General features: G+C 40.9%; 1 protein-coding gene across 1 annotated transcript in view; it reads right to left on the bottom strand.

Moving 5' to 3' along the window:
• ARID2 (AT-rich interaction domain 2) overlaps positions 1–25,466 on the bottom strand; it is a 736,417-nt gene that overhangs the window by 3,625 nt on the left and 707,326 nt on the right. The window contains exons 19-20 of the mRNA XM_029615213.1: positions 19,993–20,116; positions 19,823–19,914 (exon numbers count right to left, since the gene is read on the bottom strand). Coding sequence (XP_029471073.1) covers positions 19,823–19,914; positions 19,993–20,116 — 216 coding nt within the window. The remainder of the gene's footprint in view (positions 1–19,822; positions 19,915–19,992; positions 20,117–25,466) is intronic.

The raw sequence follows: 25,466 nt of genomic DNA, 5'->3' as shown, positions 1-25,466 counted from the left end.
TGTTTAGTGTTTTGAATAACAAACAAATAGAAAAATCACATATATGAAGGTGTTTTAAAGTAAACAACATGTTAAACCCTCATATGCGAGCAATTGCACACTTATGCTGCAAAGCGTTTTAACATTTAATCACTTGTTATAGTAGTGCTTGCTCGATGTTCTTAATCATGGGGGTGATACATGTTGTTTCTCATAAAGAATTGCCACAATTTTAAGTAAATAAACTATTTTGAATTTTTCAATTTTTTAACTAGGAGAAAGTTCACTCCAACATCATTTTATATAGAAAACATTTTTTTTAGAGTTATCCTTCCAGATAACGCTTAGAACAAAGTGCTCATCCACTTTGCTCAGCAAACACCCGACACCGCTGGTGTTTCGTGGACAAGAAATATAGGATATATTTTGTTTCATGGACAAGAAATATAGGATATATTTTGTGAGTATCGGATACATTCCAAGTTGAAGAACTATGTAAATTCGACTTATATGCGGTCTGGAGTAGAGAGCATTGCTTCATTATGTGGAGTTTCAAAACAAGGATCCGCCATTTTTTGAAAAACAGACGTATTTACGCTTATTTACGGCTCATGTTACATCCAATCAGGAAGAGAAAGAGGTTGTTTGCTAATCAATGGGAAGTATCTGGGCAGCCCTTTCAACTAACGAGGACCATTCAATGGTGTCGTTCATGCCCCGAGGAAATTCTGTTGAAAATTCAAAGATCCATCTTTGTTCTTTGTAATTGAGTATAGGACTATCTCCTCCTCTAGGATTTCTCGAGACCATATCCAAAATGGTCCAATACAGCTCTGAAAACGTGTGATTTGCTAATAAACAATGTTTGACTATGGGGGCTTCGATATTACCCGTATTCAGTCGACTCCTGTGTTCTCTTAATCGAGTCCTGATGGGTCTAGATGTACATCCCACGTACAATAGAGGACAGTCACACTGGATTAAATAAACTACATTTTGGGAACTACAGTTCGTAGAAAATTTCTTTTTATAAATGACCCCAGGGATTGGATGTTTCCACATTTCACCTGTCATAGAATTTTGACACATATCATATTGCCCACATGCTGTGTGGGTACCGATATTAGATTGATCTGTAATGTCAAGTAATGCTGCTTGCAAAATATGATTTCTAATATTTAACCCTCTCTGAAAGGAAATCAATGGTGGTTCTGAAAAAAGAGGGTGCAACTGTAGTACGTGTCAATGTTTATGAATGCTCTGAACAATGGCTGATGACCGGTCTGTGTGTTGTAACACATACACATCCTGTGAAACTGCTTTCCTGGTTTGGTACGTTAACAGCGATTCCCTTGGTGAATATAAGGCTCTTTTATATGCTGCTCGTATAACTTGAAAAGGGATAGCCCCGTTCAAAAATGTCCTCGGGGCATGAACGACAGCATTGAATGGTCCTCGTTAGTTCAAAGGGCTGCCCAGACGCTTCCCATTGTTTACCAAACGACCTCTTTCTCTTCCTGATTGGTTGTAACCAATAGGGACAACCTTTTGATAAAAAGTGAACATACCCAATTGGATCGAATGGTCTGTAGTATACCATACTTTTCTAAGGGATCACTGATTAAAAAAATATTAAAACATTGGGGATTAGTCAAGTCAATTTCGGGTTGTAGGGAACCCCCCCGTGTTTGCATTTACCAAAGGTAGGAATTTAAGATCTTTAGTGGCCCAAGGTGGAGATAAAAAACAAAGTGGTCCATGTGGTAATGACTTGGGACAAACCACATGTCGGGGGTGCTCGGTATGTGAAAATGTACTGATAGGTGATAGAGTTCGACATCTTGGTAAGAAAATTACATATTTTATTAAGGGTCGATTCACTTGCTCTTCTGAGAGAGTTGTATACACTATTGTATGTCCTTGTCAATTGATATACATAGGTCATACCAAACGTATGATCCGGCAACGGATTATAGAGCACAAGAGTAACATCCAGATTAAAAAAGAAGGAGCTCCCCTAGTAGCGCATTGGGATAGTGCTCAGCATGAGATTTAGGATTTAAGGCTTTTTGTGTTGACACAATGTGTAAGTGGATATCAAGGAGAGGTGACAAAATGGCTTTGGCGCACCGAGCAGACATTTATCTTTCAATGGTCGACTGTATACCCTTGGGGGCTTAACAGCGAAATTGAGTGGGCGGCATATTATGTTTGAAATTGAATAGAAAAAATATGGCGATATGTAAGACTGCTGGTATAATATAGTATGAAGCGGATTGGTTGTTAAAAGGAAGGGTTGCTAAGATATGGGGGGGTGTGGTAGAGATAGGAGTGGATTGGTTGAAAGATTGTGGGTGTGGTTAAGGTAATCAGATTGATTGATAGATGGAGGGGTGTGTCCTTGCAGGTGATGAGGGACATTTAAAAAGGCAGAAATGGAAGTGAGCTTCCGGTATGGTGATACGTTGTTTGTCGGCGTCTTGAGAGTCAATAGCCATGTGGTGAAGTTAAGGATTGCTAATGGACGGTTTGATGTGGGATAGTTGAAATGATGTGATAGGAGATGTGTGTTATTTTTAGGTGAATGATATGCATCTGGAGGATAATCCAGGGCAGTGAGGAATAACAGAATGTGAACCGGATTTTGCAAATATTGTAAGTTTGCGATGTATGGTTTTGACATTAAAGTGATTATATAAGATACATTTGGTTGGGATATATGATATAAAAATAATTATTTTGTTGTAGTTAATTCGAAAAAAATTTGGAGGATTTCCAGTAACTATATGAGATGAGTTGGTAATGTAAAAAATGCTGTGGAGAGTGAGTATTTTGGGAGTGTATTTGGTATATATGTGCTTATGTGTATTTAATGTTGTAATAAAATATTATATACATTGTAGGAATTTTTTGGACACCGATATATAAGAACTTGAAAGTCTGGGACAGCAGGGAACATTTATATCCAGTTGGGAGTGAAATATAATATTAGGGAGAATCAGAGAAGATAACCCCTGAAGAAGCCTTGATTGGCGAAACGAGGTTCCTTGTTGGGAGGTGGATTTATATATTAAAAAAATGAGAAGTGAAAGATCAACATATTAATGTATGAGAAGATTATGGATATGGATTAAGAACATTGAATACCCGTGTTTCGATTAGAAGAGTAATTTATATTGAAATGTTGGGGTATGGTGCAATAAAGTATAGTGGGATGGTATTATTTTAATATGTCTTGTGATGTAATGAGGATGAATGTGGATGGATGAATGTATGTGAATTTTAAAGAAAAGGGGTATTTATAACAGTGCAATAGGGGTGCTGGTGCACTATATAGGTGTCCAGGATTTAAGCATTTGAGATTGATGATTATGTATTGAGATATTGTATTTGAATAATTATTTTAATATTTGAAATAAGAATATAGACTGTATATGTGTTAAACTGTAGAATTTAAACACTACCAATAAGTACCCTTATGTATTGATATTATATATGGTTGTAACATGAGCCATACGTAAGCATAAATACGTCTTTTTAAAAAAATGGCGGATCCTTGTTTTTGAAACGCCACATAATGAAGCAATGCTCTCTACTCCAGACGCGCATATAAGTCGAATTTACATACTTATTCAACAAAGAATGTATCCGATACTCACAAAATATATCCTATATTTCTTGTTTTAGAAACATTAGCCCCTGATGAAGTCCACGAAAGAAGAGCGGTTTCGGGCGTTTGCTGAGCAAAGTGGATGAGCGCTTTGTTCTTAGCATTATCTGGAAGGATAAGTCTAAAACATTTTTTCTATATAAAATGATGTTGGAGTGAACTTTCTCCTAGTTAAAAAATTGAAAAAAACTGAAAATAGTTTATTTACTTAAAATTATGGCAATTCTTTATGCGAACACAATCCCAAAGGAGTGCAAAAATACTATAGGTCCAAGAGTTGTATCATCAAAATATTTATTTTAAACGTTCAAACGGAACCACTCCTTATTTTTAATCCATACATCAATTAATGACTGCTTCAGGGTCCCCCGACATGGACCCCGTGTTTCGCCCGAAGGCTGCGACGGGAGGGACAGTCGATAAATTTTTAAACAATAGCTAAAAGAGAACAAAAATTCTTTATGCGAAACAATGTGTATCACCCCATGATTAAGTACATCGAGCAAGCACTACTGTAACAAGTGATTAAATGTTAAAACGCTTTGCAGCATAAGTGTGCAATTGCTCACATATGAGGGTTTAAACATGTTGTTTACTTTAAAACACCTTCATATATGTGATTTTTCCATTTGTTTGATATTTCTTGTCACATATTGTTCCAGTTTTTCATTTTTGTTTTGAATAAACATATATTTATAGTATTGTTTTATATGTTTAATCAAAACAATAAACATATAAAACAATACTATAAGTATATGTTTTCTCACTGTTATGGGCATGTGGTCGAAGAAAGAAGGTGGGCAATATGATAGACTAGTTAATGTGGAAGGCCAAGACCATCTTCAGAAGTTTGAAGTACCACTCTGTAGAGAAATAATTCCAGGTAAGGCGGCTAGTGTACTAGAGCTTGAAGCTCGTTAACTCTTTTTGCTGAAGTGAGTGCAATCAGGAAGACCATTTTTCACGTTAGGTATTTTAATGATACTGTCTCCAAAAGGTTCAAATGGCGGTTTCATAAGATGTGTAAGGGCTACATTCAAATCCCAAAGTACCGGAGGCTTACATACAGAAGGTTTTTAGTGCCATAGGCTTTTCATAAATTTTGCTATGAGCATGTGTCAAGATTGGCTTGTTATTGATAAACACATGATAAGCCACTATAGTACTGAGGTGAACTCAGAACAAACATGGGGAGAGTTCTGAATCAGACAGGACATGGATATGGGACAAGAGATGGTGCAGCAAAAGAGGTCAAATCCATTTCAAGATCACCATTTAGATTACCTATTCCACTTGTAAGAGTAGTTACAGCTAGTGGAAGGCTTTTATGGCTGAGAGTACAATATCTTCAATAGACTTGGGCAACAAGCTGAAAATATTAAGCACTCAACATCCAAGCCATGAGGGTGAGGGCTGGAAGATTAGGATGTACCAAGTGCTCACTTTCCTGAGTTAGTAGACATAGATCTGATCTGAGATGGACGGAAAGACGTATGGAAAGTCATATGAGATACACATACCAGACTTGTCTGAGCCATACTGGAGCTATGAGAATCATGAGGCCATGGTCCTACAGGAGTTTCTGTAACATCTTTCAATTAAAGGAATCAGCAGAAAAGCGTACATGTGGCTTGCTTCCCAATCTAGGAGGAAAACATCCTGAGCTAGCCTGAGGTTGCTGGGGAAAATTGAGCAAAATTGATTGTGTTTCTGATTGTGTGCCGTCAAACAGGTCGAGTTGGACGACTCCACAAATTAAAGAGATTGTCAGTGGTAGACTGTCAGAGACCATTTGGGAGGATGAAGACCCTGTTGAGGTGGTCCACCAACAAACTGGATATCCCCAGTAGGTATGTGGCATGAAGAGTGGCTGATAGTTAATCGCCCGCTGCCAAATCTCCAATGCCTCTTGACAGACTATTCAGGAGCCTGTGCCACCCTGCTTGTTGACAAAAAAAAATGGAGACTTGGTTGTCAGTCTGATCAAGAGTTTCTTGCCTTGGAGAAGACGAGTGAGTGCAACATGTGCATTTTTGATAGCTCTGAGCTCGAGAAGGTTGATCTGACCTTCCTTGAACAACTAAGTGCTCTGTGTCTGTAGTCTTGGGTGTGCACACCCTAGCCCCTAGTGGAGGCATTTGTCACCACGGTGACTTAATGAGGGAGAGGACAAATGGCAGTTCTGTGTTGAAGAACATGAAGTAGCAGCTACTAGCAAAGTTCTCGTTTCATCTCCACAGAAATAAGGATGACAGATTCTAGCAGTCGGGTTGTTGCAGTGCTTGTAACCCCCAATGACTTGTAAAAGCGGACAAAAGGCAATGAAACACTTTTTTTTTTTTTTAAGACATGTCATACAAGAAATCATTATTCTTGTTCTTCTAAGTCTTTTGATTTTGATCATAGGTAGCCTTTATAATTACTAACATGACATTTATGCTTCGATCTTACACTTGTTTACCTAGATATACATCTTAAATTAGATAAAAAGATGCTACAGTACCTGAAAGAACTAGGCTGCAAAATTATAGAAAACATTCTTAGAACAAACACAAGGCCGCTACACTACAATATTCCAAGAAAACATTTAATTAATTAGCATGGAAAGAAGAAGAAAATTACCATATAGCCATTCAGATTGTTTGTATTAAAGGCCCAATCACAGAAAATTTTGACAATTATGTAACCTAATCTGGAATGAAAACGTAAAAATAAAAAAAATTCTAAATAAAGCTGTTATCAATACACTTATTTGAGAGGGAATTTTGATACCTTGCGTGGCACTCTGCTGCTCCACAAGGTATCTTATTATTTAATATGTAAGTTTTATATTATTCTATAGCATTTAAATAAAAACCTTTTTTCTACAGCTGTTGGTTTTAAACATTTTTATTCCAATGAACCACAACAGGGTCAACTGATCCCTCTATGAACGTAAGCTCCACTGCAGACTGAGAATGTGCAGCTGGATCAAAGGAACAACATGTATCACTGTTACCCAGGAATCCCAGAACTTGCTTGGCCGTGGCAGAATGCACTGGTAGAAGTAGTCGTACCAGTGATCGCAGAGTCTGTGCTTGGCCTAAGGGTAGGAATGCCCTCCATAGTAGGGAATCTATCCAGGCACTGATGAATTGAAGGCATTGTGTGGGAACTAAGTTGGACTTTTTGAAGTTTATGAGGAAGCCGAGGTTCTGCAGTAGATGCATTATCGTGTGTAAGTGCTGCAACACACTCTGCCAAGAGGGTTCTATAACGAGCCAGTCATCCAGATATGGGAACACCTGAAACCCCTGATGATGTAGGTGAGCTGCAATACTGCAAGGTACTTTGAGAAGATCCTTGAGGCAGCCATGATGCCAAACGTAAGTACCTTGTACTGGTAATGTGTGGAATCCTCTTTGAAGTGAAATTAGCACCAGAAGAAGGGGGGATAGGTATGTGAGCAGAAGTATTTTTGAGATCCAGTGAGCATATCCACTCCCCCTGCTGGATAAAGGGAAGAATGGTGCTCAAGGAATTCATTTTTAATTTTCCTCGGTGCAGGAAATTGTCTAGGCGTCTCAAATCTAGGATAGGCCTTGGTGCCCCTGACTTCTTGAGGATGAGGAAATAGCGGGAAGCAAGGTCTACACTTCTTTTCGGAGATGGGGCAATTGGGAGGGTTCAAACTGGAGAGTCCTCGCTTGTGGGAGGGAAGCAGCCATAAAAAATGCAAGTGGCACCCATACTGCACAATTTTTAGGACCTATGTGTTCGTGATATGATGCCAGGATGAAAGGAAGGCTTGGATTCTTCCACCTACCAGGTCGGTGGTAGAAACTGGACCCTGATTTGGGGTGGGCCTGCTAAGACAACTTCAGCTGTTGGCATTCCTTCTGACAAGGCCTAGCTGGAAGCTGTTGTGGCTATTGTCTCTGTTATGGCAGGGGCAGAAGACAATAATACTGGAAGGAACGATAAAGATGTCTTTGATAACAAGGTCTTCTATAAGAGAAGAAAGACCATCTTGATGTACTTGGCTGGTTAGACAATGTGGACAAGGACTGGACTATGACATTTGGTCTTTATTTACTACTACTACTTAGTATTTCTATAGCACTACTCAACATACACAGCACTGTACAAACAATATATAAAAAAGACAGTCCCTTTTTGAACAGAGCTTACAATCTAATAAGACATATTAGGGCGAGAGACTTGGGGCATTTCATAAAGTAAGACAATGGTTACAAAGATTAGTTAATGAGACTAAACATGGACAACCAGGTCTAAAATTTAAAAGCAGTCTCAAGATGAGTCTTTAGATAGGATTTAAACAAGGTGAGAGAGGGCACATGATGCACCAGTTCAGGAAGTCAATTCGAAACACATGGTACATCCAAGTGGAAAGCACAGAGTTGGGAATTGGTGGTAGAGGAGAAGGGCATAGATAGGAGTGACTTGTTTGATTAACAGAGTGCACGAGAAGGGGGTGAAGAGAGACAAAATAGGAGAGGTAAGGAGCTGGAGAGTGAAGTCCCATGACCTCTGAGCGAGGATCTCTGTCTTTAATGTTGAGCGTGCCACCCATCTTCTTTATAAATTTTGAATAGGAAAAGCCCTCTGGAGGAAAAGCATGATCCGGGCATTCTGGAAGCGGATCACATGGGATCCCTGTCAAATTCTCATCTGACCACCTGGGCGATAGCACGTTAGGCCAAGAGTATACCAACAAATCTAGGGATCAAGGCAGCATTCTCCAGGTGTCCTAGGGGAGAAAAAACATCAACCAGCAAGTTCTGATTGAGAATTCTCCACTGCAGCTGAATATGTAGATCTGTGAAAGGCAGGATCTGAAGATTCGGTAACGAGAATGCAGAAGCCACAGCTTGGGAAAGCACCGAACTGAACATGGTGAGAAAAGGTTGGAGAGTTTCCCCAGGACCTCTGGACAGTGAGGTGAAGAAACCACGCACTATCTCCATGACATGCTCAATAGATTGTTGAGTAGTTTGTGCCGGTGTGAGAGGGGGAACACCCTATTTTGAGACCAGAATAGGTTCATGTTTCAAAGTTGGAAGCCTAATGGACAAGATAAGCATTATAAAACAAACAGGGTATGGCATTTTCAGGTGCAGACCTTGGGCCAACAGTTGTGTCACAGGAAGAGCAGTTGTAATTGGTGGAGACAGGGGAAGAAAATCTCCAGATGGTCCTACTTGTGTCTGTGCCGTAGAGCATTGAGTGGGAAAGATTGCCTGCAAAATCTGAGGTTCAATGCATCCAGAAGGCAAAGAGTAGGTGGCTAGAGAAGGTTGCTTGTAGGACTGTGCAAAGGGGCTCTTGGAAGCAGAGGAAGACTGTTTCTTGGAATGTCCTGACTTATCTTATGCAGCAGGCTTGCAGCTGCAATGAGAAAACATCCGTGAATGCATTGACAGGGCCCGTGGAACCTAGGACAAAGGTTGGAATTCAGATTCCATCAAGTGCATTGGAGTGGAATGCATTGTTGAATGGTGTTGCAGCACTGAAGCATTGTGTGTTGAGATACTGAGACTCTGTGTGTCAAGTGTCTTGGTACAGTGATGCACCTTGCGTAAGGTGCATTGATGTACTGTGGATCAGGTACATTGGGTGCATCATGCATTAGTGCACTGTGCATCTGGTTTTGGGTGCATTGGAATTTTGTGCATTGACTGAACATCAAGGAGACTGCTGATGCACGCAACACCTCTTCTGAGTGGCGCCAGCTCAACTTCGACACATGCTGCTTCTCAGTTCCACTTGACTCAGACTTTGATATGTACTGATGGGGGACTTTCTGAAGAGCTCCATCTCAGTCTATTCTGGAAGATAATGAAATATGTGCTCCAGGAGGAAGACTTGCTGTGGTTCTGAGCAGACTGCTGCAGTCTTTCAATCTTGGCCACTCTGGAGCACTCTGACCATGGGGACTAACACCTGCAGGCCTGGCCCTAAGAACTGATAGCACAGGTGGTGCCCATCGGTGATTGACATAATTTGGCTGCAGGTATAACTTTTAACATCACTGAATATAAGAACATAAGATATGCCATACTGGGTCATACCAAGGTCCATCAAGCCCAGTATCCTGTTTCCAACAGTGGCAAATCCAAGTTACAAGTACCTGGCAAGAACCCAAACATTAGAGAGATCACAAGTTACTATTGCTTATTAATTACCGTTATAGCAGTTTATGGATTTATCCTCTAGGAACATATCCAAACCTTTTTTAAACCCAGTTACACTAACTGCTGTAACCATATGCTCTGGCAATGAATTCCAGAGCTTAACTATGTGCTGAGTGAAAAAGAATTTTCTTCGATTTGTTTTACATGAGCTACTTGCTAACTTCATGGAATGCCCCTTGCTCCTTCTATTATCTGAGAGAGTAAATCACTGATTTACATTAACTTGTTCAAGTCCTTTCATGATTTTGTAGACTTATATCATATCCCCCCTCAGTTGTTTCTTCTCCAAACGGAACAGCCCTAACGTCTTTGGCCTTTCCTCATAGGGCAGCCGTTCCATGCTCCTTATCATTTTGGTCGCCCTTCTCTGCACTTTCTCCAGTGCAGCTATATCCTTTTTGAGATGCAGTGATCAGAACTGCACACAGTATTCGAGGTGCGTTCTCACCATGGAGCGATACAGAGGCATTATGACATCCTCCATTTTATTTTCCATTCCCTTTTTAATAATTCCCAACATCCTGTTTGCTTTTTTGATTGCCACAGCACACTGGGCCGACGATTTCAATGTATTATTCACTATGATGCCTAGATCTCTTTCCTGGGTGGTAACTCCAAAGATAGAACGTAACATTGTGTAACTACAGCAAGGGTTATTTTTCCCTATATGCATCACTTTGCACTTGTCCACACTAAATGTCATCTGCCATTTGGAAGCCCAATCTTCCAGTCTCGCAAGATCCTCCTGCAATTCATCACAATCCACTTGAGATTTAACTACTCTGCAAAATTTTGTGTCATCTGCAAATTTGATCACCTCACTTGTACCCCCTTTCCAGATCATTTATAAATATGTTCAAAAGCACTAGTCCAAGTACAGATTCCTGAAGCACTCCACTGTTTATCTTTATCCACTGTGAAAACTGACCCTTTAACCTTACTCTCTGTTTCCTGTCTTTTAACCAACTTGCAATCCACAAAAGATCACCACCTCCTATCCCATGACTTTTTAGTTTTCTTAGAAGCCTCTTATGCGGGACTTTGTCAAACGCCTTCTGAAAATCCAAATACACCACACATCTACTGGTTCACCTTTGTCCACGTTTATTCACCCCTTCAAAAAAATGTAGGAGATATGGGAGGCAAGACTTCCCTTGGGTAAATCCTTGCTGGCTGTGTCCTACCAAACCATGTTTATCTAAATGTTTTTTAATTTTATTCTTTATAAAAGTTTCCACAATTTTTCCTGGCACTGAAGTCAGGCTCACCAGTCTATAGTTTCCCGGATCACCCCGGATCCCTTTTTAAATATTGGGGTTACATTGGCCATCTTCCAATCTTCAGGTACATTGGATGATTTTAATGACAGGTTACAAATGTTTACTAATAGGTCTGAAATTTCATTTTTTAGTTCTTTCAGAACCCTGGGATGTATACCACCCGGTCCAGGTGATTAACCACTCTTCAGTTTGTCAATCAGGCCTACCACATCTTCCAGGTTCACCGTGATTTGGTTCAGTTGATCTGAATCATCACCCATGAAAACCTTCTCCACAATGGGCATCTCTCCAATATCCTCTTCAGTAAATACTGAAGCAAAGAAATTGCTTACTTAATCTTTCTGTGTTGGCCTTATCTTCTCTAAGTGACCCTTTAACCTGTTGATCATCCAATGGTCCAACTGACTCCCTTGCAGGCTTTCTGCTTCGGATATATTTTTAAAAGTTTTTATTGTGAGTTTTTGCCTCTATGGCCAATTTCTTTTCAAATTTTCTCTTAGCCTGTCTTATCAATGTCTTTCATTTAACTTGCCAATGCTTATGCTTTATCCTATTTTCTTCTGATGGATCCTTCTTCCAATTTTTGAATGAAGACCTTTTGGCTAAAACAGCCTCTTTCACCTCACCTTTTAACCATGCCGGTAATCGTTTTGCCTTCCTTCCACCTTTCTTAATGCATGGAATACTTCTGGTCTGTGCTTCTAGGAAGGGTTTTTTTTTGTTTTTTTTACAATGTCCACCACACCTGTGGCACACTTTTTACCTTTGTAGTTGCACCTTTCAGTTTTTTTCTATTTTTCTCATTTTGTCAAAGTTTCCCTTTTGAAAGTTTAGCACTAGAGCCATGGATTTACATGGATTTCCAGTCATTAATTCAAATTTGATCATATTATTATCACTATTGCCAAGCGGCCCCATCACCATTACCTCTCTCACCAAATCCTGCGCTCTACTGAGAATTAGATCTAAAATTGCTCCCTCTCTCGTCAGCTCCTGAACCAATTGCTCCACAAAACTTTTATTCTATCCAGGAACGTTATCTCTCTAGCAAGCCCTGTTTCACTTACCCAGTCAATATTGGGGTAATTGAAATCTCCCATTATTACTGCACTACCAGTTTGGTTAGCTTCCCTAACTTCTTTTAGCATTTCACTGTCTGTCTCACCATTTTGGCCAGGTGGATCGTAGTATACTTCTATCACTATTCTCTTCCCCAACACACAAGGGATTTCTACCCATAAATGTACATTTAGTCTCATGCAGGATCTTTATCCTGTTGGACTTTATGCCATCTCGGACATAAAGCACCACCCAAGATGCTCTTCTCTGTCATTGTAATGTAATTTGTACCTCAGTATATCACTATCCCATTGGTTATCCTCTTTCTACCATGCCTCAGAGATGCTAATTAAGACTATGTCATCATTCATTGTTATACACTCTAATTCTCCCCTCTTACTTCTTAGACTTCTGGCATTAGAATACAAACATTTCAAAGTGAGTTTTTTGTTTGTATTTACATTCTGCTTTTCAGTTGACAGGGATACACTAGAATCTTTTAGCTCTGGTGAGTTTTTAATTATTGGCTCTTGGACTATTTTTCTTATTATTGGAACCTCTCTGAGGGATGCCCTAACTCTAAATGTTTCATTAGTATCCTTTGAAGATACTCCTCTCTGAACCATGTGCTGCAGAGCGACTGTCGGCTTTCCTCTTTGTTCTAGTTTAAAAGCCGTTCTATCTCCTTTTTAAAGGTTAGTGCCAGCAGCCTAGTTCCACCCTGGTTAAGGTGGACACCATCCCTTTGGAAAAGACTCCCCCTTCCCCAAAGGTTTCCCCAGTTCCTTACAAAACTGAATCCCTCTTCCCTGCACCATCATCTCATCCATGCATTGAGACTCCGGAGCTCTCCCTGCCTCTGGGGACCTGCGCGTGGAACAGGAAGCATTTCAGAGAATGCTACCCTGGAGATTCTGGATTTCAGCTTTCTATCTAAGAGTCTAAATTTGGCTTCCAGAACATCCTTCCTACATTTTGCTATGTGTTGTTGCCCACATGTATCACGACAGCCAGTTCATTCTCAGCACTGTCTAAAATTCTATCTCTGTGTCGCGTGAGATCTGCTACCTTCGCACCAGGTAGGCATGTTACCAGGCGGTCCTCAAGCACACCAGCCACCCAGCTGTCTACATTCCTAATAATCAAATCACCAACTATGACAGCCGACCTAATCCTTCCCTCCTTGGCAGAAGCCTTGGGAGAGACATCCTCAGTGCGAGAGGACAATTCACCACCTGAAGAGCAGGACCTTGCTACAGGATCATTTCCTGCTGCACCAGGTTGATGCTCTCTGTTCATGAGACCTTCCTCCTCCAAGGCAGGACCAGGGATGCCAGACTGGCATTGGGACTTGGCTACTATGTCCCTGCAGGTCTTATCTATATACTTCTCTGTCTGTCTCAGCTCCTCCAGGTCTGCCACTCTAGCCTCCAGAGGTCAGACTCGTTCTCTGAGAGACAGTAACTCTTTGCATCGGATGCACACATACAACTTCTCACTGGCAGGTAAAAGTCATACACTGACAGTGCTTTTCTTCTTCCCCATGACTGAGAAGGCCGGAGGAGAGAGATTCCAGAGGAATCTATCCCTACCCAAATTCTTTTTTGATAGCACTGAAAAGTGCTGTTTCGGGTGCTGCTGAGGCAACAAAAAATGAGGAGTTACATGATTTTAAATGAGGCTTGAGAAAATTTTTGAAGGAGAGATAGAGTCCACATCCGCACTTTAGCTCGGACAAAAAAATGACTGAGAAGGCTCACGAGGTCACACCTATTTTGGAAATTCCTGCATTGCTTATTAGAGCTTAAAACTCTACTAGTTAGGAGAGATAAATTTGCTCAGTACCACCAGATGATGTCACCCTCATATCATGGCTAATTCAGCCTGCTTATTGACAGAAAATTTAAGATGTATCAGAGTAATGTACACTGTAGTTACATCAGACTCAATTTTGCTGTCATTTTGCAATGAACTCAATCTATTTAAAATCAAGAACAGAATATAATGGCATATAAAGACTGCAGAGCCCATCTAATCTGCTCATTTTCCCTTTCTGCTGCAGATCTTAAATTATTTCAGGTTTTTTCTCCAATTCAAGTCTACCCCCTTTCAGCTTTATTCTAAATTTTCCTTTTCTACTGACAAATGCTTGTCTCTCATATACTATTTACACATTTGAGGTACTGGAATATCTTTTATCATGCCATCATCCCCCTCATCAAGGAAATACATATTTATTTCCTTAATTCACCTCAGAGTTTATGGTGTAGACCTGCACTCATTTGGACTGTCTCCCTTCAGTCTATATCCTTTTTGGGGTTGCAATCTCTAGAAATAGAAATAGCACTCTAGCTGAGATCTTACCAAAGATCTAGCCCATTAACTGTAACTTTGTAGTACTATGCCTTTTAAAAATCATATAAGTGATTAAGAACATTTTTATCATTGTGTTTCTGAAAGGACAATATCCCTCGCTTCCTTTAATAAAAAATTGTCCCCTCCAAAACATATTCCATTAAGCCACCAGTACTAACTACAGTCATTTGCAGGCTTTCCTACAGTTTTTTTAAATAATCTTTAAAAACTAGAAAGGATCTGGTTGGTATATTGGACAAATTATTTTATCAAGGGCTCTGACTGTGTAATGAAAATGAATACGGTATGTGTGCAAATGTGTAAGCCCTTACCAGAAAACAATCTTTCTAGTATTGCATAAAAATGAAACAAAGTTTATTATTTGCTATGCATTATTAGGCTATTACATAGTAGTTATGCAGGTCCTCTCTTGTGATGCTGGTGTGGCTGCTACCTGAAAAGACACCAGGCTCTAGCAGAGCATGGCCACTCCAGTAGGTGTGGCCTCCTGTGGGAATGGGGGTCACCACAGCAGAAGGTTCAGAGCAGGAGGTAGCAAAGGAATCAATGTAGCTGGAGGGGCCATGTTGTGGACCTTTAACTATCACTTAATGATGTGCATTGGTACAGGAGGAAGGGAGTTTATTGAATCAGGAGAATTGGGCAGCCCAGAAAAGTACATCCTGCTGGTTGGCCTTAAATATTAGGAGAAAAAGAGGTAACTACAGAAAGATAAAAAGAGAGCAGTGATTATGGTGAGAGATAGTTGGTTGAGAAAACAGAGAAGTAGTTGTAGATAGTTAGGTGATGGGAGAAAATTGGTTGTGGTGGAAGGAGTAGAGGAAAAGAGATTGTTAGGAGTACAAGGACTGCAGAGGGATATTGGGAGAGGAAAAATGGAGGGGGGTTGGTTTAGGAAATAAGAGGTGATGGAACAAAAATAAACAAAGAAGAGTTAGAAACAAACAATATGAAAAAAAGAAAACATTGAATAAAAACAGAGATAAAAGTTCATTATCCTAGGACAGTGTTCTCAAACTGCAGGGGGTAGGGGAGTGGAATGGATCATGAAGGAGAATAAGATGTGCGGCTTGATGTAACTTTAATTGCATTACACCAGAACATCAAGAAGCCCTGATCCACCTTCGTATTAGTTTTTTGTTTTTTTTAAAGATACTTTTAACAAAAGGGTAAAAATACTTTTGGTTAAAGTTAAGGAAATAGTTTCCAAAACACAACTTTAACAGAACAATTTGAACACAGGAAAGAACTGTGGCGCACAATATCATATATATGTAGAATCTACTACTATTAAAAATCCCTCATATTGTAAGAAAATAACAGGCCAATAAAGCATGCCCTCCTATGATGCAATGAGTGGAGATCACAATCAGGCCTATCCAGTACCGAGCGGTAGGAAGAGCTGCGTTAGTGCCTACGGCACCCGGGGTTACCGCCCGCACAGTGCAGCTCACCTACCGCTCGATCCTGAACTCTAATTTCATGCAAATGCATGCCGCGGCTAATAAGTGCCCGTGAAGCGTTAGGCCCGCGCAACCCATTTTACTGGATAGAGCGCCTATACAGTATCCTGGGTGCGCGGGCCTAAGGCTTCACGCCACGCTGGTATCTGTCATTTCAAATGTCATTTGAAATGACAGATACCAGGAAGTTGCTTTGCCGATGTCAGTGCCTGTTCTCCCCTCCTCCCGGAGCAGGACACTGAGATCGGCGAAGCAAAAAAAAATAAAACGAAAAAAGCCCCGGCCGCGATCATGGGTGCCGGTCTCCATGGCAGCCCCAGTCCTCTCCCCTGCTCCCGAAGCCAAAAAAATAAAACGAAAAAAGCCCCGGCCGCGATCATGGGTGCCGGTCTCCGTGGCAGCCCCAGTCCTCTCCCCTGCTCCCGAAGCCAAAAAAATAAAATGAAAAAAGCCCCGGCCGCGATCATGGGTGCCGGTCTCCGTGGCAGCCCCAGTCCTCTCCCCTGCTCCCGAAGCCAAAAAAATAAAACGAAAAAAGCCCCAGCCGCGATCATGGGTGCCGGTCTCCGTGGCAGCCCCAGTCCTCTCCCCTGCTCCCGAAGCCAAAAAAAAAAAAGCGAAAAAAACGTTGCAGCCCCCCTCCGATGTCCGGACTGGGGCTGCCACGGAGCTGCAACGGCGAAGCACAACGGCGACAATTTTGTTTTTTTTCCAAAAGCGACTTACTTTTGGGATCTTGACAGATCCCAAAAGTAAGTCGCTTTTGGACGCCTGCATAACTTACTTTTCTGAAGCCATCAGCAGGAACACGATCTTAGCTCCTCAAGACAAGATGGCCGCCTGCACGGGGGAAGCGTACAATTGGCCGCTCAAGACGTGGCGTCACATCCCGTGACGCCAAACGTCGTGACGTCACGTCTTCAGCGGCCAATTGTACGCTTCCCCCCGTGCAGGCGGCCATCTTTGTCTTCGTCAGGAGGAGCTAAGAGGAGCTAAGATCGTGTTCCTGCTGATGGCTTCAGAAAAGTAAGTTGTGCAGGCGTCCAAAAGCGACTTACTTTTGGGATCTTGACAGATCCCAAAAGTAAGTCGCTTTTGGAAAAAAAAAACCCAAAATTGCTTTTGGTTTTTTTTTTTGCTTTCTCGTTGTGTTTCGCCGTTGCAGTCTCCGTGGCAGCCCCAGTCCGGACATCGGAGGGGGGCTGCAACGTTTTTTTTCGCTTTTTTTTTTTGGCTTCGGGAGCAGGGGAGAGGACTGGGGCTGCCACGGAGACCGGCACCCATGATCGCGGCCGGGGCAGGTGAGCGGGGGCTGGGGGAAAGCTTTCCACCTACCCTTACCCATGCCTCTACCGCCTGGGTCAGGGTAGGCGGTAAGTTTGCAGGTTAAACGCGCGACAAAATGGCGCGGAAAGATAGCGATAGTCGGGGCGCGGGTTATGGGATGCTAGGGAATAGCTAATTCGCTCGTTTGCATGCAATATCGAGCTAATTCGCTCGTTTGCATGCAATATACATGCCGCGGGCGGAAGGGGTTGCCCGGGGAATTTAGGACGCGGTAGGAGTAGGTTAAAGGGGATTTGGGATCGCAGGAAGGGCTAACGCGGCCGAAAACGGAGTAAAAAGCGGCTTAGGAGCAGGGTAAACGCGGCCGCACTTTACAGGATCGGCCTGATTATCAGCAGATAAAGATTTTATGCAAAAAACATCTACGATGAAACCCATCTTCCATACTGGTCCAGAATCTACTAGAGACAGATAATACAAAATACATCTAACTTCTGAAAACAGTAGCTTGCTAATATAACATTCAATTTGAAATTAAAGGGTGACAAAAACGTATGAAGCAAATTTCACAAAAACAAAGGCCCCAGCCTGATAAGATTTAAATCCAAAGAATATTGGGGAATCCAAGATGGCGGAACTGGCTGTGCACGTTTGAGTCTATTCTTTTTCCTTACCTGGTTGGAATTATGCCTCATTCTGGTCGTAAACGGAGTGTCAGGGAGAGGGATGGCTCAGCTGCCCAGTTCTTGAGCCCTGTTGTTGGACCGATGGACGCACATAACCAGTTGTTCATTATGGGGCAGATTTTCAAAGGGTTACGCGCATAACTCTGAAAACCTGCTCCTGTGTGCGCCGAGCCTATTTTGCATAGGTTCGGCGACGCGCGCATATGCCGGGGCTTTGAAAAAGAGGCGGGAAGGGGGCGGGGCGCCGGTCTGGGGGCGGGACTGAGGCCTTTGGCATGGCAGCCGACCGGCAGGCGTACCTAAGTCAACAAAGGTGGGGGGAGGGGGATTTAGGTAGGGCTGGGGGGCGGGTTAGATAGGGGAAGTGAAGGGAAGGTGGGGAGGAACGGAAGGAAAGTTCCCTCCGAGGCCACTCCGATTTCGGAGTGGCCTCGGAGGGAACGGGGAAAGCCATCGGGGCTCCCCTAGGGCTCGGCACGCGCAAGGTGCACAAGTGTGCACCCCCTTGTGCGCGCCAACCCCGGATTTTATAACATGCATGTGGCTGCGCACGCATGTTATAAAATCGGGCGTAGATTTGTGCGTGCCAGGTTGCGCGCACAAATCTACGCGCTTGCGTAATTCTGGATATCCGGCCCTATATGTTTATAGGCTCTATATATGGACCATTGTAAGGTGGCACTTTGATTCGGGGTGAGTTTTCGGGAGGTATGCTGGGGTTAGGGGGGGTAGTGATACAGACACATTCAGAGGTATCCATTGTAAAACTGACATCATGAAAGAATGTTTGACTTTATAAGTGACGAAAAGGAGTTGATTTTTACAATGCAGCTAGCAGAGACTGCAATGTACAAATCAACTCCTTTTTTTAGAATTTTCATCAAGGCTTTTAAAATCTACCTTTTAATGTTTATTTTTTCCTAAGGTTGTGTTAGGATTCCCCGAGATTGAGGACTAAGATTGTATGAGATATATTTTTTGTTGTTGTTTTTCTTCAGCTTTATATTATATTTCATATCTGGTTATGTATTTCCTAAATGTCTCATTGTTTGATGATTCAAATGGATTCTTGAAATGTATATGAGAAAATTCAATAAATTAAATAATTGTAAAGAATATTAGAAAAAAAGCTGAAAAGGCTCAATATCTACCACAAGATCAATCGTTTACCTCACATTGTATCTTTTTTTTAAGAATTTCTTTCAAAAACAAATAAAACAACTTGCAAAGGCACCAAGAAAACATTATCACTGATTCCAATCAACAACTGATGTTTTGGCAGTGCTTGCATCGGGGGATATATTTAGCCAAACAGTTAACTGAACAAGCAGCTCATCAATGACCATGAATGGTCACAGTACTGTGGTGCTTGAGACATAAGCAAAGAAGCTCAACTGGTATGTAGAATTTGTTGGAATTAAAAACTGCAGGAAAAGGATGTCACCAGTACAGCTCATTATAACTGACAGGCTACTGTCCATCATATTATAGCTGGAAATCAAACTCAGAAAGCTGACATAAGTATTTGGCTAAATATACTCTCCTGAAGTAGATACCAATGAAAAATGCTGCCTTTGCAAGTTGTTTTATTTGCATTTGAAAACAATTCTTAAAAAATGGACTGTGTGATGTAATTGATTGATCTTGTGGTAGATACTGAGCCTTTACAGTTGCAGTCTACCTTTTTATTCCAATATCCCTTGGAGTGAAGACCCTTCAAGACCAGGATCTTCATTTTTGTGAAATGTGCTTTATATACGTTTTCCTTGAGGTGTGTTTTTGTTCTTTTACTTATGTTCTAATTATAACATTCAAATACTGTACTCACCTACGACCACATTCTGAATATTTAGCAATATTTTTTAATATTAAGGCAGCTGTTAATCGGATGTGTTTAGTTATTGGTCCCTCTTTTTCATCCTTAAAAAGAAAAGAAAAAAGTGGTAATTAAATGCAAGTCAGCAAATGGCTCTCAGAAACAATTGAAATGCTACTTACTGTAAAATCTCTAAAGACAAGGTTTCTTGATCCTCTCCTTAATGCCATGAGGGCTGCACTAGGATGATTCACAATGGTCTTTTGTGCTCTGGGAGTAGAGGTTGAACCCCCTGCAGCTGACTGCCTAAATTGATTAAAAAGAAAAAAAAAAACCACGTTTATAAACCTTTTCCTTAAGATGCTTTCTTCCAGAGAAATTAATAAATATATTTAAACAAGTAAATGATTGGGTAGTACTTTAATTCTAGTCCAGAATTAGATGTAACCTTTGCTGCAAATCAATTCTTATTTGCAAATGAAAAAAACCTTTAGACAAAAAATGAATTTCAGTTTTGAGCTCATGATATGTGATATAACAGAAATTTGGTGCAAACCCAGCACCATCATTTGATATATGAAGTCCTCTATATAAAAGGCACAGTAACATTTCAACCACCTTGAGCACTTCTGGAAAAGCAGGCTACAAATGTGAAAATAAAAGCAAGAAAGAAGGGTTATGCAAGCATTTGCTGCTTATAAAGATTCATATTCAGTAAGCCAGTAAATGGACAAATTATCTGGCTAATTTACAATGGATATTCAGTAGGACAAGTCTAATTTGGCCAGGCCTGCTGCTGGATGTAGACTGCTAACATTATCATGCTAAGTTTTTTTTGTTTTTGTAAATAACATTTTTATTCATACTGAGCAATCCAAATACAAAACACTGTTAGGTGCAAAAACACTCATCTTATACAAGATCATCGGCACACAATATACAATATTATACAACTAACTGATTTATATAGATTCCGCACAGCACCCACCTACCATCTAATTACAGTAGTAAATTTTCTAGTAGTACAATGATATACAGTGGGCCCTTGAGTTACGACCAAAATTCTGGTTTTGAGTTATGAACAGATTTCGAGTTACAACCAAAATATTGAGAGAGAGAGAGAGAGAGAGAGAGAGAGAGACAGAGAAAGACAGACAGACTAGCCATAATGCCCTCAAACTAGGTAGGTATTTATACCCCTATATGAGGCCAACCCTAGTTACTCGAGGTGAGGCGTAGGTATTAGTGTAGGGGTTAGGGGTCACTTTGGCATGCAGAGTGTGACGTACAAACAGAACAGCGCACTCTTGTGAAGATTTGATGACCTTCGGAGTGAGGAAACACACCCAAATATGAAATTTGTGCAATGTTCTCTCAACCTAGCTTGATGTTACCCAGGTAGAGAGTCCATATGCAGATATCGTAAAGGAACTGGTGGAGGAGGTGAAATTGTTGTTTCTGGTAGGCTAGGCACATTTTATAACTTTTTGGTGAGTACACTAGGAAATTATTGGTGTTTATGGTAATTACAGACATTATACAACCATAGAAACATAGAAATGACGGCAGAAGAAGACCAAATGGCCCATCCAGTCTACCCAGCAAGTTTCGCACTTTTTTTTTTCTCATACTTATCTGTTACTCTTGGCTCTTAGTAACCTTTTGGTTCTATTTCCCTTCCACCCCCACCATTAATGTAGAGAGCAGTGTTGGAACTGCATCTAAGTGAAATATCTAGCTTAATTAGTTAGGGGTAATAACCACCGCAATAAGCAAGCTACACCCATGCTTGTTTACCCAGATTATGTAATTCAGTCCTTGTTGGTTGTCTGTATATAGATCCACTTTTCTTCATTCCCTCCTGCCGTTGAAGCAGAGAGCTATGCTGGATATGCGTGAAGTATCAGTCTTTCTCCCCTGCCACTGAAGCAGAGAGCTATGCTGGATATGCATTGAAAGTGAAGTATCAGGCTTATTTGGTTTGGGGTAGTAACCGCCGTAACAAGCAAGCTACTCCCCGCTTTTTTGTGAATGCAAATCCTTTTTTCCACATTTCCTTTTGCCGTTGAAGCTTAGAGCAATATTGGAGTCGCATTAACCATGTGTATGTTTATTGAATAAGGGTATTATCTCCAGGTAGTAACTGTCATTCCCGCGAGCCACATACTCTTCATTCATGTCCTCTAGACCATTTTTTTATTATAGAAATGGTTAGGTAAGGGATGCTTTTGGGAGGTTTGGAACGCATTATGGGTATTTCCATTATTTCCTATGAAAAAATAGTCTTGAATTACAACCAACTTGAGTTATAACCAGCCCTCTGGAACCAATTGAGTTAGTAAGTCAAGGGACCACTGAATACCATTTATTCCCAAGAACCCTCCCTATCCCCCCGCCCAGGTTGAGAAGGGAGAATATTATATTCCGCATATTTCTTTGCAAGAGAGTTTCACATAACAGAATTAACAGGGGTATATTGTAAGATCACAACAAAGTTCCCAACATTACAACAGGCATCTAGGACTGAAAGAAATCCCTGAGGAAACATGATCCAATAGAAGGACCCAATTAGGCTTCCACGTCTAAGTGGGGTTTATACTCTGCCACTGCCAGTAGCAATGACATGATTCCTTGAATCTATGCATTTTATCCTTCTTTAATGCAGTCAGTTTTTCCATATAATAAATCCACTTCAGGTGGATAAGTAAACTGTCAAAAGTGGGGGCCTTAACATTCTTCCACGCCTTCGCTATTGTTTCTCTCACCGCATGGATTACAGCCCTGATAAAAAAATATTGCTGCGTTGAGGGATTATCAATGGGGCTATTTAAAAGAGTAATACTAGGGGATAAAATCAGGGGGAGTTTTAATACATCTTTCAACCAATCCTCCCCACCTGTGTCCAGAGAGGTTGAAAAGCCGGGCATGACCACCACATATGTACAAAATCTCCTGTCATGCCACATTTCCTCCAACACATATTGCTAGCATTAGGAAACATCTTGTTCAACCTTACTGGTGGTGTGTACCACCTAAATAACACTTTATAACCGTTTTCCATCAGAGAAGAGGAGATAGAACTACGGTGTGTGTCTGCAGGAAACAAAGGTCCCAGGCTTCCTCAGTGAACACTAACGCTAGATCTCGTTTAGCTATATGTCCACTAACCTTATTTAGCAATACATATAATTTCGAAATCACCCTTTTCATCTTGTGGGCATTATCACAGATGCCTTTGAATAGTGATTTCCCCATGCATAAATCCTCCTGTACTAGACCTGGGAGGCAAGATGGCCGCTGCATAGCAGGACGTAGGCTCTGAAGCTCCTGGGAAGCAGATACTTAGAACTTTACCTTTGTTAATTGCCTTTGCCAAAATGCCGCATACGAAGCGAAAGGCAAAGATCTGAGAAATTACCTCGAGTCCAACTGAAACGGCAAGGCAACTCAGGATCGAAGTTGCCTTTGGAAGACCCATGCTGCCGATATCGGTGGGAGGGGCCGCTGGAGATTCTGGTGGTGAGCAGCTGCGAGACTCCGGGCCAGCTGAAACATTCCTCAGCCCTGGACAACCAACAAAGCCGTTTCCTCCATCAGGGCCCTTTGGTGAACAGAGGGGCAAACAACTCTGAAGAAGCAACTAACCCCGAAGACACCGACTATCGTGAGAAGTACAGCTGGTGAGCTGGATACTTCGGAGAGCCCAGAGATGCAGGGCTCCGACGATCGGTATGAGGAGGGACAGCATTTGACTGGGGAAAGACGCGCTGCTGAGAAAGGAAAGGTGGAACCTAAATTAGAAGTACTCCTGCCGACATATCTTGAAATGCCTGAGAAGGTAACTTTAGAAGTAATATGGAAAGCAATAGTGACCTTAAATAAAGCTATTGCTGACTTGACAAAAACTGTTAAAGAAAACCTAATGAATGTCCAGAGTCAAGAAAAAAGGATCTCTCAAATGGAAATGAATATAACAGAAATTGGGGCCGAAGTCAAAAATGTTAAAGAAGTTCAAGTAGAATTGATTAAATCAGACTTTGCTATGGGGAAGAAAGTGGAATATTTTGAAAACGAGCTGAGGCGGCCTAACTTAAGGTTCCTCAATTTTCCCAAAACAAAATGGATTCCCTATAAAGAACTTTTGAAAAGTTATTTCCTAAATATATTGGGTTTTGCGGAAACTTTGTTACCCCAAATCTCAAAGATATTGTATTTACCATCAAGAAGAGAAGATGAGAAGAGGAAAAATCAGAAGATAATTTGTCAGATATAATTGAAAAATCATTTGAGACAGTGATAGAGAAAAGAGCTACGCTCTTGGTCACATTTTCATGGCTTTCAGATAGAGATAGAGTACTGCAAGTATATTTTCACAAGCAGAAAGATCTATTTTATGGGAAACAGATAAGAATTTTTCCCGATATTACAAGAGCAATGCAGCAAAAAAGGAAATTGTTTCTTCAGATGAGAAATGGTTATTTCTTTCTAGAGAAGCAAAATATTACCTTAGGTTTCCATGTCGCTGTATAATTGTCTATCAAGGTAACAGATATATATTTAATGAAGTTGATACAATATTTAGATTCTCATTCCTAATGTATTCTCAGGAGAATGATGGTTAAAAGAAAATGTAAACAGAGCATGTGCTATGCTTTTTTCTTTATTATAATTATCCTAGAAGTATTCTTCTTAAAATTATCTTGCCTCCCAGATTACTTATAAACTTGATCAGATTATGTTACTGGTTTAGAACTTGAATGTAAAAGTGTTTTTCTTATGTTATTTTTAAATTTTCTGTAAGTAACAGTGTCTTTATGTATAATTTGAAAAATAAATTTAAAAAAAATCCTCCTGTACTTTCTTAGTGAGCAGAAAATGTCTCAGCTGCAAGTAGGCGAAATAGTCCAGATGCAATAAATGAAACCTGACTTTAAGCATATCAAAGGGAGTTGTGGTCTGCCCCTACCATACCTGTCCAATTGTAGTTAACCCCTTCTCTGCCCACTGACGAAACTGCTTGCCTTCTCTCCCCACTGGGAAGACTTCACATTGCCTGATTGCTGTTGAGAAAATGTATTGCCGTTTGCCCATAATATGGGGGCACCATGCTCTCCAGACCATCGGGGTGCATGCCATGCATGGGGATATCTCAGCAAAATTATATAATATTTTACCTGCCATCCAAAATCTATCCTGGATATTTCTGTCGCTCAACATTCCTTCTTCTATTACCACCCATTGTTTGAGTTTTGCCCTATTGTGAAATTTGATGACAGCCTTCAATTGGGTTGCTATGTAATATTTGGTAATATTAGGGACTCCCAGACCACCACTTATTTTAGGTTGGAATAGTACAGATCTTGAGATTCGCAGTGGCCTTCTTTTTCATATAAAGGAAAAGATTTTCCATTGAAGGATTTTAAGATATCCCGCTGGTACCCTACAAGACAACATTTGGAAGAAATACCCAACTTTTGGTAAGAGGGACATTTTCACAACTGCAATCCTACCTAGCCATGATATAGTTAACCGTTCCCATGATTCTATATCTTTCTCCAGTTTTTTAAACAAGGGTAGATAATTTAAGTGAAATAACTAGAATATTCCGACCCAGTCATTACCCCTAAAGATTTCACGGCTACTCGTGCCCATTGAA

This window comes from Rhinatrema bivittatum, chromosome 9, assembly GCF_901001135.1.
Source record: "Rhinatrema bivittatum chromosome 9, aRhiBiv1.1, whole genome shotgun sequence".
Taxonomy (NCBI): domain Eukaryota; kingdom Metazoa; phylum Chordata; class Amphibia; order Gymnophiona; family Rhinatrematidae; genus Rhinatrema; species Rhinatrema bivittatum.
This window is presented reverse-complemented; position numbering and strand designations above follow the sequence as displayed.